Source organism: Sorex fumeus, unplaced genomic scaffold (assembly GCF_029834395.1).
Source record: "Sorex fumeus unplaced genomic scaffold, SorFum_2.1 ptg000037l, whole genome shotgun sequence".
NCBI classification, from domain to species: domain Eukaryota; kingdom Metazoa; phylum Chordata; class Mammalia; order Eulipotyphla; family Soricidae; genus Sorex; species Sorex fumeus.
The window spans coordinates 7028408-7041599 of record NW_026606094.1 but is presented as its reverse complement, the minus strand read 5'-3'; the positions used below and the strand labels follow the sequence as shown (position 1 = coordinate 7041599).

At 36.1% G+C, this 13192-nt stretch overlaps 1 protein-coding gene across 1 annotated transcript; it reads left to right on the top strand.

Annotated features, from left to right (window-relative positions):
- Positions 1-265: 265 nt before the first annotated feature.
- On the top strand, positions 266-11915 carry LOC130027618 (hyaluronidase PH-20-like). Its single transcript, XM_056118467.1, has 3 exons — positions 266-1225; positions 2205-2294; positions 11472-11915. Exons 1-3 carry the CDS (start codon positions 266-268, stop codon positions 11913-11915), a joined length of 1494 nt encoding a protein of 497 aa, XP_055974442.1.
- The last annotated feature ends 1277 nt before the right edge of the window (positions 11916-13192 follow it).

Sequence of the window (13192 nt, the reverse complement as noted above, 5' to 3'; positions counted from 1 at the left end):
TTCTTTATTCAAAAATTATGTCAAACTCTAGGCGCGTAAGAATGAGAATGGAAAAATTTACTATCTCTGTTACAGAAATGCAGTGTAACTATGTATTTTATATTTTTGTTTTCAGTGTAGAAGAGAAACTTTCAGAACAGCTGAAACAAGACACATGAAGAATAATTTTTAAGTATAAATTATCATCCAATGCTTATTTCTTGCATTAATTTTTGAAAAAAAACTGCGTAGGAAGAAGTAACATTAAATAGTCATTACTTATACCATGGAAGTGCTATTGGTCAATTATGTCTTCTCTAGGAGCTTTGTTGTGTCCAGTGGAGTATCCAAAGCAATGTTCATTTGCTTTCTGTTTCCAATTTTCTTGACTGCGGAATACATAGCACCTCCTATCCTCTCAAATTCAACTGTTTTCCCAGCATGGAATGTCCCAAGTGAGAATTGTATACGACGCTATAAAATTTATGTGGATGTGAGCATCTATTCATTAACAGGAAACCCTGAAATTCGTGCCACAAGTCAAAAGATCACCTTTTTTAATATTGACAAATTCGGCCGCTATCCTCACGTAGAAGCAGATTCGAAACGCGAAAAATTTGGGGCAATTCCTCAATTGGGAAATATAAATACGCATTTGGAAAAGGCTCAGAAAGACATTGTCCATTACTTACCGAGAGATGCGTTAGGCCTGGCTATAATTTCATGGGAAACCTGGAATCCTCTCTGGATAAGGAATATATTAAACAATTATGTTTACAGGGTCAAATCAATTCAATTGGTTAAACAAAAAAATCCACAACTTGGAGATACAGAAGCTGAGGCTGTTGCCAAAGAAGAATTTGAACAGGCAGCAAGGGAATTCATGGTAAGAACTTTGCAATTAGGACGGAGACTTCGACCAAATAATTTTTGGGGATTTTTCCATTTTCCTGATTGCTACAATCATAATTATCATAACAATAAAAACTACACTGGAAGTTGCCCTGAAATAGATAAGCAAAGAAATAATGATCTCATCTGGTTGTGGAACGAAAGCACTGCACTTTATCCAGACCTTTACTTGACTACAGATTTAAAAGAAAATCCAAAGGCTGCACTGTTTTCCCGTAATCGTGTTAATGAAGCCATAAGGATTTCTAAAGTATCCAATAGTAGCAATCCACTTCCAGTTTTTGTATATGTGCGTCCTGTTTTTATTGATAAAATCACAGAATATCTTTCTGAGGTAAGTAAATCAAGAAAGATAACTACAAAAACTTTTCACAATGCTATTTAGTGGATTTTGACTGCATTTTTCAGGGAGCAAAATTGATCTTTATTTTTTAAGTTATTCGTTCTCTTTTTTTTATTTGGTCACATCCCCAGAGCCTACTCTGTGTACTATCTTTCCAGACTTAAAACTTATGTTATTGTTATTGTTCTTTGTGCCATATCTGCCAGTGCTCAGAGATTATTCTGGCTCCACACTGAAGTTTCAGTCTAGGCAATTTTGGGGAATATATGGGAATCAAGGACTGAACCTGGGTAGGACTGCTGCAAGGCAAGAGCCTTACACAATATACAATGTTTTGGATCATATATGTCACCTTTGATAGCTTTGGGGAACAAGCTTACATAATTTTGTATCTGTACACATGTACAAAATAACACTCTGTTTTTTTTTTTAATTTACTCACGTCTGAGATCTGTCTGAGATCTGGAGGGCTGGAACGATAGCACAGGGCTGGAGTGACAGCACAGCTATAGGGTGTTTGCCTTGCAAGTCGCCTGCCTGGCAGAGCAGGGTTCGATTCCTCCGCCCCTCTTGGAGAGCCCAGCAAGCTACCAAGAGTATTTCACCCTCACTGCAAAGTCTGGCAAGCTCCTCGTGACGTATTCAATATGCCAAACACAGTGACAACAAGTCTCACAATGGGCCCACTGTTACTGGGCCCACTGGAGCAAATTGATGAACAATGGGAGGACAGTGCAGTGCTATGTCTGAGATCTGGGGTATAAAGTTATATAGAAGATGTAATAACAGTTTATTTTACTATTAAGTGCTGCCTTCTTGACACTAGAAGCAGTTAACTGTGTCGAAGGATAATAAGTGATGGGAAGGTAGTTACATTACTGTTTGCTCAGCATGCTTAGTTATGGTGTTACTTTCCTACGAACGACATTCTCATATGACTTCTGTCAACTCTTTCTATCTCATTTGCCAGATTGACCTTGTGAATACAATAGGTGAAACTTATGCTCTTGGAGCCTCTGGAATTGTAATATGGGGAAGCTTCAAGATATCCCACTCTATGGTAAGTTGAATTGACAGTAAACAGATGAGAACTTTTTCTTATATAATGCATTGAGATTGTGATATTGAATAATGAAATAAGTGTTATGCTTTGGCACATAGTATATATGTTTAATGAATCAAGCATCCTTTTTTGTGAATTTATTTAACAAGAGACAAATATTCTATTTGTTTAAATCAGCAAAAAATCAGTGATTAGATAAATTAATGACACTAAATAGAAATAGAAAAATGAAATTGAAATTTTCTAGTTTTGAAGAAGCAGAAGTAAAATTACCCTCTCAATTAATTGACAGCATATAGGATTATTTTTCTGCGACATTGTATATTACTCTTTAAAGAACTATTATTATTTATTATGCATTTGCTTATTTTTTATTCAGTAATATTATTTGGAAACCAGTTATTTTATTACTGAATAACAATAACATATTTTAGAGATAAAGAAACATTGACCCTGGGTCAAATCTGGCTGACCTTTTTTCTTTGTACAGATTTTATTTAAATCTAATCATGTCTTAGGTCTTTTTAATATTAAAAGATCAAAAATATATTTCATAAAATATTTTACAATGTACATTAAAATTTCTATGTCTGTTATTCTAGTTTTAAAGTTTTTTGGGAGGAAAACATAGCCACGCTTGTTTGTTTAGATCTCTACGTTTATATGCATTTATATTTCATTGCTAAGTAGTTTGGTGCCAAGAACTATATAATTATAAACCTAAAGTATTTAGCCTCAGGTCTTTAATAGATAAAGAATGAGAACACTTGATTTATTAAAGAGCAATTAAGATTAGATGACAGAAAATTGCATTAGAGGCTGGAAATATACCTGTGAACAGAGCAAAATCCCTTACCAGATACCTGATTTTCATGCTGTACATGCATATTCTGTTCAAGAATGGTACATGTCACAAAGCAATGAAATAGGACAGGTAGTATGAAAAGGTATGGGTTAGATATTCCTAGGTGAGGTGATCATAGCAGGTCAATTTGATGAGGTGAAATGGGAACAGAAACTTAATGGAAATTAGTGACCAAGTCTCAGGATACCAGAGGTGGCATTTGAATTTAAAATGTGGCTTTCCGGAAAGAGGGAAAAGTGTCAGTGTAATTGGAGTACAGGTGCAAGGAACAAAATGGTAAAGAATGTGGTCACTGAGAAAACAGAAGACCAAATGGAGAACTTTATGGACCACGATTCATTTAGCACATAGGCTGAGTTCTGGTGGACATTAAGAAGAATTGCTCAATATAATTGAGACCAAACATTGGAGGTGTAAAAGTGGAAGTATGGAAGGGACACTAATGATGAGTTAGTTGTTGCTAGTAGCTGTTTGGATATTAAATTAACCCCACAGTAGAACTTAGTGTATTGAATTATTGGGTTGAACAATAATGTGGTAAACATTGTTCTCATGCCTTTCAATGAAAAGTGATGCTTCTGAAATTAAAAGATGTATATTCTGCTCTTTTGGAAATCAGTATGGATGATTCTCAAAAAATTAGAAATCAAACTCCCATTTGACCCAGCAATACCACTCCTGGGAATATATCCCAGAGAGGCAAAAAAGTATAGTTGAAGTGACATCTGCACTTGTCTGTTCATTGCAGCACTCTTTACAATAGACAGAATCTGGAAAAAAAACCTGTGTGCCCAAGAACAGATGACTGGTCAAAGAAAGTTTGGTACATTTACACAATGGAGTACTATGTAGCTGTTAGAAAAGACGAAGTCATGAAATTTATATACAAGTGGTACTACATGGAAAGTATCATGTTAAGCAAAATTAGTCAGAAAGAGAGGGATAGACAGAGAGATTGGATTCGTCTGGGAAACATAAAGTAAGAAAATAGAAGACTGACACCCAAGAATGGCCGAGATTAATACCAGGAATTTTGCTCCATGGCTTGGAGGCCAGCACACATGCTAGGGGAAAAGGGAGCTGAGATAGAGTCGGGAGCACCAAATAAAGGGTGTTGGGAGGATCCTCCCAGGATGGGAGAAGCATGCTGAAAGTAGACTATAGACCAAACATGATTGCCATTCAATGCCTCTTTTGCAAACCACAACACCCAATGGGATAGAGAGAACAAAAGGGAATGCCCTGCTACAGAGGCAGAGTGGGATAGGGGGATGGGGACTGGGAGGGATACTGAGATCCGTGGTGGTGGGAAATGGGCACTGGTGGAGGGATGGGTATTTGATCATTGTATAATTGAAACCCATGCACAAAAAATTGTAAGTCTACAACTGTACCTCATGGTGTCTCACTAATAAATTTTTTTTAAAAAAGAAAAAGAAAGTTGTGTATTCAGGAGAAACAGGTTGGTCAGGGAAATAAAGGCATGCAAATGGATTTGAGGAGAGGTGCTATGTAGGCAATCAGAAGTTAGTTTTTGAAAACAATATCAAGTATTTTCGAACATCCCTCAGAAAAAAGATGGTGATGCTCTTCTTTTATTTTTGAAGGTTACATTTTGTAGTGATCATTTTTTCATTTGCTTTTAGATAATAATAATAATAATACATTGTTATTATTATTATTATTATCTAGTTCTTACTCTGGAGAACCTGTCAGGCTACCAAAAGTATCCTGCCAACACGGCAGAGTCTGGCAAACTGCCCGTGGCATCTTCAATATGCCAAAAACCAGTAACAAAGATGGGTCTCATTCTCCTAACCCTAAAAGAGCCTCGAATGTGGCACTTTTTAAAATCTCAGGGCTAGGACGATGAAGAAGTTACTGGGGCCTGCTCAAGGCAATCGTTGAACAGGATGACAGTGATACAGTGATTGCTTTTAGAACCTTGGGTTATATTCCAAGGTGTAGAATTACTGGGTCATATGAAAGCTCAATTTCTGGATTTTTGTAGCATATCAAAGATTGAATAGTAATCATTTTCAATAGAATTTTAATGCACCTTGTTCCACTGATATATGTCTGACTTGTTTTATATAATACTGATTTTATTCATTTTCCCTAATGTACTTTCTTCAACTCAGCAAATAGCGATAGCACAGCGGTAGGGCGTTCGGCCTTATAGGCGGCCAACATGGCCGACCGGAGTTCGATTCCTCTGCCCCTCTCGGAGAGCCCGGCAAGCTACCGAGAGTATCTCGCCCGCACGGCAGAGCCTGGCAAGCTACCCCTGACGTATTCGATAAGCCAGACACAGTAACAACAAAGTCTCCAATGGAGACGTTACTGGGCCCGCTTGAGTAAATCGATGATCATTGGGAGGGCCTTTACCTTTTTTACCTTTACCTTTTCATTTGTGTGTAATATTCTAAATCAGTTCTGTAGGTTCCACCTTATGAAAATAGTGATTCAAATAAAAAATAAAGCTTTCACCTGGTTAACTGTTGATTTGGAGCTAAAATTTTTCTCCCCAGAAGATTGTGAAAACAATAGTATACCATGCACTATGGAAAATATCAAATGATGACATGACCAGTGGTCTTTCTATAGCAACTGTAGAGAAAAGACTGTTCTCTAAGACCTATACATAGAACTTTGTTCTATTGTCCATCAAATAGAATAGTCATGGTTTTACTTTATTTTAAAAAATACTTAAATAACAGTAGCTTTTAAAATTCATTTATAATAATTACTCATAGTTTCTATTTGGAATTCTTCTAATCTCTCCGGTTTGTCCATCAAATAACAAATAGTATCATGTGATAAAGAATTTAATTTTTCACCTTTAAAAATGTTACTCAACCCTAACTTCCTATTATTCTATCATAATAGTCAGATAATCTCAGGATTATTCAAGGAAAATAGTCCTCCAATTTTTTGTTTGTTTTGGGCCACACTCACTTGTGTTCAGGAAATACTCCTAACCTTGTGCTCAGATATTACTCCTGGTGGGGTTTGAGGCATTATGTAAGATGTCAAAGATAAAATTCAGGTGGACTACATGTAAGGCAAGTGCCCTATTCACTGTACTCTTTCTTTGTCCATTCTTCTTTTTTTTAAGTTAATTTTTATTTATTTTTTTTCTCCTTTAATTCTTTTATTTTTCTTCTTTTTTTTAGATTTATAATTTTTTGTGCTTGAGTTTCGATTATACAATCATCAAATACCCATCCCTCCACCAGTGCCCCATTTTCCACCACCATGGATAATATACCTCCCACCCCCATCCCTCCCATCCCACCCTGCTTCTGTGGCAGGGCAATCCCTTGTGTTCTCTCTCTCCTTTTGGGTGTTGTGGTCTGCAAAAGAGGCTTTGAGTGTTTTGCCCATTCTTCTATATTAACATGACTGTTTTCTACCAATGACACTGTCTCAGTAGTGTCACCTTTGTGTTCCATTATATGTATTCAACCTACATTTACAAATTTATTTTCACTTGAATGCTAATTGTATCATTGAAAAATTACCTCTTTTGCCCTTTGTCTTTAATTGAGACTTACTTTGTCATGTCTCCTCTGATTCATTTGAAGAAAGCAAATAATTGCAATAACTGGAAATGACTTTAAGTAATGGTTATAAAACATAAGTAAATCTCCTATTTCCATTTTATTTTGTTCTGTTAGATTTCTGGACCTACCAAGTGGGCCTCAGAAGGCGTAGGGGCCTCTCCCAGTGATTCTAATCAACCAGAACAGCGGTTCAGTGCTAGGCCAGAGGAGGCAATGCTGCCATGCTTTATGGTGACAGAGATTATAGAGGTGCCTTAGAGCCCTGGGTGACTGCAGCAGAGTTTAGGATCATTACCCACCACGCTGAGTTGTAGGATAACATTGTTTTGTCCTTCCTTAGGTAGCTTACGTTTATTGGGTCACACCCATCCCAGGGCGCTGAACTCATATTATAAGTTAATATTGCCTTTCTCCTCTCCTTACGTCTTTAGAATAGTTTACCTTAAAGCAATGCCCTTTCTGTAGGGCACAGGGAGACAGTTAATATTTTGTATGCTTTGTAACATGGGAGTTGATTGACTCCAAATATTTATTCCTGTCATCTGCTTTCTTGACTTGGTTGCCTTTAGTTCCTAGCACCCCGAAAGCAGGATCCCGGTGAGGAACTAAATGGACCCAGGGCAAGCTGTGAGATACCCTGACATCAAAATGGGCCAGGCCAAAGTGCCACAATACTCAACTATAAGTTGAGGACATGATTATGGACAAATACTGTCATGATCCAAAAGTAACAACGAGGCTAGGACCCTGCTAGGACTAGGAAGACTAACCTGGCCACCTGGCCTGAGTATTGCAGAACATATAGTGAGACGTCCTCAGAAAGAACCAAACTGTAAATTTATATCTCTTACTGTGCTCATACAGAATGACATTGCTAGAAATATTAAAAGTAGATTTACTACAACTATTTAAGTAGATTACTAGCTGAGGAAAAAAACACACCCTTGTTGGGATCCTACCCTTGAGCAGATCTAGTAATCTGGAATAATCTCTTTAGATGAGATTTTATCCTTGAGTTAATCTCCCGGAGGAGTGGTCTTTCCTCTCATTGTTGATTTGTAAATATTCAACCCACCTTTATGTCACCGCCTTACATGATTGCTATATAAAGTAGGACTGTAAGCTTGGAGAGCAGAGTCAGAAGTGAGAGAGCTCGGGCTCCGGAGATCCAGAGTCAGAGCGAGAGGGGCTCGAGCTTGAGAGAGAGAACAGTCGTCCTGATCCAGGACACACACAGCGGCTCAAGGGCACCGAACACGGGCGGTGAGACTGAGCCATCCAGAGAGCCTGTGTACACACAACCTGCAGCGTGCTAAGATTTTACACTGAGTGATGCTGGGGGTCTCGAGGTTTGCACCCAGTGATGTTTAAGGGATCATGCGGTACATAGGATCTAACCAAATTGGTCATATGCAAAGAATATTCTTTAATCTCTGTTTCTCTATAGCCACTTCCTTTAATTTTAATAGGTCAAATAATGGGCAGATCTATTAGAACATCCAGTCATTGACTTTCTATTTTTTTTCAGGCTCAAGAAACTTGATTATTAAATATTCAGAAATTTTGTGACCTGGTTTTAAACTCTGCATCATTAACTCTTAAATTATGAAGACTAATAATAATAATAATAATTGAAATCAAAATTGCATAACTTATTTACTTCAGTTTATTGTGATTCATATTCTTGAGGGTATTTGCAAGTATTTTGTCTATATAAGTGAAAATATATGTACCACTCCACAACCATTCTATTATCGCATGTAATGGAATTATACTCATTCTCCAAGAATATCAGGGGTTCTTCCAAATCCATGCTCAGAAATTTTCTCAAGGGAGCTCATGACCATATTGGATGCTGGCATTCAAAACTGGATCAGCTACACACAAAACATGCACTTGATGAACTGTACTATCTCTCTAGCCCTCAAGATCCAAATTTAGATCTTTCCAAACACTCCATCCTGTGTAGGTTAATTGTTTCTCAAACAATTCTCACTTTTTTCTCTATTTTCCTAATCTCTATGAAAAATTATAATGCCACCTCTGCTGGATATTAATTCTCATATATCATATGTATGGGGAATTCAGTGTAAAATAATATTATACTCATAAAATTTATACTTATGTTAATGTAGTAGAAAGAATATTAATGTAAGAAAATGCTCAATTTGTAAGTTCTATGCAGAGCATTAGGAGATACGTGAGATATAACAATAGTATATCTAAGAAAGTTTTTCTTATGAAGGTTGACTATGAATGACAATGTAGTGTCTAGTTTTTTAGAGGACAAAGTATTCTATTCTGAGGGAACAGTAAGTGCTTCTAGTAATGGCAATGCCGTGCTAAGAAACGATTAGTATGTATAATGATGAGACACAGTTATATAAGAGAACATATAAACTACATTGGGTTGTATACTAGAGATGAGATGTTCAATATTACTCAAACCATAATTCAAAGCTATTAAAGGATTAGTAAGGCGTTTTCTCATCTGTCCATAAATTTTTTAAACAAATTTAGTGATTTAGGCAACCAAAAATCATTATATCTTATAGTTCTGTAGGCAAGAAGTTAAAGATTAATTTCAAGGTCTGAAACTCAAAAAATCATCAAGGTTTTATTTTTTCTACAGAGAATCCAACTCACTCAATTACTTTATTCTGGTAATAAAAATAAAGACTCGGATATTTCACTGGCTTCTGTAACTTACACAATCCTACATTTTTCAAAATGAGACTTCCTCTGTTCTCAAAGCCAGCAATTTTTGAGTCAATACCTTTGAACTCAGAATTTATTTATCCCTAATGCATCTCATTTATATTTTCGAGGTCAAAATGTTTCTACATCTTTTTCACTCGTGATTAATCTGAAGCCACATGATATGACCTCACTGTCTTTACTATTATTCATATAGATAAGCTACCATAATCACGGGTTCCAAAGAAACATGTTAGGAATAGTTTCATAAAGCTATTATTTGATTATCATTTGTGAAATCGTATCAGTGAGTGCAAGAAGAATAGGTTGTAAAGAATCAGATAAGACGTAACCTGACTTATCTATGGGCTGCCCTCTACCACATACTTTAGTTGTCTGATGGATGAAACTTGTTAGCTTGCTTCATGAGGCTGTTCATTAATCATCCAAAATAAAAGTAACAATCTTGGGTCACAACTCTAGTACAATGAATAGAGCACTTGCCTTGTACGTACCTCATCTGGGTTTCATACTGGTATCCCCTAAGGTTCCCTGAATACTGCCAGCGGTGATCATTGGGTGGAGATCCAGGAGAAAGACCTGACCACTTCCAGCTGTGTTCAAAAGCTGCCCCTGAATAAAAAAGAAAATAAAAGTTAAATTCTAAGTTTTTGTTCCATATCTATAATGTCCTGTTTTCAGTTTGAAAAATTTTAGTTGTTCATAACTCACATTCTGCACAAAGAATAGTTCTAAATTAGGTATAAACTTTATAAATAACTTTAATTATATATTGTTTTTAATATTAAGTATTTTCACTTTAACCAATTGTTTCATATTGTAATTTTAGTAAGTAAAAAATAAAGGCCCTCCCGTTGACCATCAATTTGCTCGAGCGGGCCCAGTAACGTCTCCATTGGAGACTTTGTTGTTACCGTGTTTGGCATATCGAATACTTCATGGGGGAGTTTGCCAAACTCTGCCGTGCGGGCAAGATACTCTCGGTAGCTTGCCCGGATCTCCAAGGGGGGAGGAGGAATCGAACTCGGGTTGTTCATGTTGGCTGCGTGCAAGGCAAACGCCCTACTGCTGTGCTATCACTCCAAGTCATATGTTTTAAGACTGTTTGAACTTGAGTAAAATTTGATGCTTATAGTTATTTTATTATTTCTTAATGGCCAATGCATGATATGCAAGCCTGGTCTTAATACTTTTATGCACCTAGTACATTTTCATTGTATGAGGCAGTACTATATTTATCCTTCAGGTATAGTACAACACAAGCATAATCTTTTCAATTTATTTAGCCAAAGTCATCTGGCTAATAACTGAAGACTTAAAAATGTGAATAGAATGAGGAGATGGTAGAAGGATTAAGGCAAATGGCTTTACATACAGTTCTCACAGAGCACTGCCCAGTGAGCCCCTGGCAGTGGCTGAAGTTTGAGGCATGTGAACAGCGCTTTCACTGAACTAGTAGCCTGGTTAGCAAAAAATTATGAGCAGTCCTTGGAACACACCTGAGCACAACCCAAGAATATTTTCTCTCAGAAAAAGTATGAAAGATTCCTAACTTGAATTTGATAGTCAGTGGAATAAGAGCTACATCTCAACAGAACCCTTGCTCAAACTGGCACACTAATCTTCAAGAATGCCCATAAATTTATCAAATATTAAGGAAGACCATGGTATGGTAAGTTAAGCTTCAACAAATTATTGCATGGCCTAAAATAGCATGTGAAACTCACTTAGAAATGTTTTAAAAAATTAAAATACTATATTTAAAGTACTATTTCTTCTTCAGTAGCATTGTAGCACTGTCCTCCTGTTTTTCATCGATTTTCTCAAGCGGGCACCAGTAACGTCTACCTTGTGAGACATTTTACTGTTTTTGGCATATCAAATATGTCAAGGGGAAGAATAATTTACTATCTTTATTAAATATTATTTTCTCATTTTTGCTTTTTTACACTGCTTATAATGATAAATTGATTTACATATAAACTAACTTGCTATCAATATCCTGATTTTTTAAAAAATTTACAGATTGCTTGTAAGAATCTAAAAGCTTTTCAGACGCAGACACTGAGTCGTTACATCATCAATGTCACTCTAGCAGCTAAAATGTGTCACCAAGCACTCTGCCAAGATCAAGGACTCTGTACCCGGAAAAACTGGAATTCGAATGACTATCTTCACCTGAACCCAAGGAACTTTTTTATTGAGTTTGCGTATTGTAACAAGTTCACAATATATGGGGAGCCCTCATTTGAAGACCTAAAGCAGTTTTCTGACAAATTTGATTGCACCTGTTTTACCAATGTCACTTGTAAGAAGAATAACATACAAAATGTTAAAAACATAAGGGTATGCGTTAATGAGGAAATTTGCATATCGGCCTTTGTAAGCCCAGAACACAACCTAATTCCTACCGGACGAACCCGAAAAACCACAAAAACAACCATCACAAAACCTTACACAGTCTTCTAGTCAAGTAAACGACCTCACAGACTCCTCTCTATCACCCTGACTCTAGTTTTCCTGAAATTCTATCAAACGTACCCATTGATGTCATAAGAGCCATCCTCAACAGCAACCAAGGGAAAGCTATCAAAGTATATGCACACTCTCTCTATTAATATGCTTTACATTATAATATTTAATATTTAGCTTATTCACATTAAATTGTAGTAGTCCCAGTTAAATTTATATCAATTTGATATTGAAATGTGAATAAAGCATGCCCCTAATAACAGTTTACGTTTTTTGGAGGGGTGGATTGGGTCATATATGACGATGCTCCATGGTCACCCCGTCTCTGTGCTCAGGGATTAGAACTAATGTTGTTTGGAAAACCCTATGGGAAGCCAGAGATGGAACCAAGTTTCACCAAATATAAGCGCTATCTACTTTGCTATCATTCTGGCTTTTTTTTTTATCAAAACGTTTTTCATAAGTAAATTGTCCTTGAATTATTATTGACTAATTTTTGAAAACTGGATTAGAATGTTTAATGTTCAAAATAAGGGAATGGGGCACTTACCATGCTGACCCCACTTAGAGCTCTAACACAGCAAATTGCTCCTCCAGCACTGTCAGGAGATTTACATGAAATAACAGCCAAGAATAAGCTTTGAGCATTCCGTTTGTGACCCTAAAACAGAACAAAACAAATAAAATTCATTGTACAATCTGATTCTAAATAAATGAAAATTGATACTGAATTTTGATTTAATTCACATTGGAGTTTTAATCTGCGTATTAACTTGCCAAATAAATTGAGTTAGAGGGTTTTCTGTCTTATATTTTCTATTTGTTATGCAAAGGTTGGGAATATTTTCTATATTGTGTACAGCATAACTAGTCTGTTTTATTCTTCATTCGATCAAAGACTAATTAAAAGACCTGTAACAATATGTGGTCAAGATTGCTTCTTAGAGAATTAAAGATTTTGAAAATACAAATTTACTGCAAATAACTAAGTGTACAAGCACTTTGAATTATAGTAAAATGTTGCAAATTGTTGACATTAAAAATGATTTATAAAATGTTCTGTTCTAATAATGCAAACTTTTTCTATGTATCATACTACTTTTATTAGTTATATCATCCTTATGATTACACTTGTATTGAATAAAATAATTTTCTATTCACTAAGTTATTCAGTATTTTACTATTGACTTTTACTCAGTGCAGTTTGTGTTCAGAATTCACAGATATGTATATGTAATACTCATTTTTTGAGTCTTTTTTGTCAAATGTGAAAA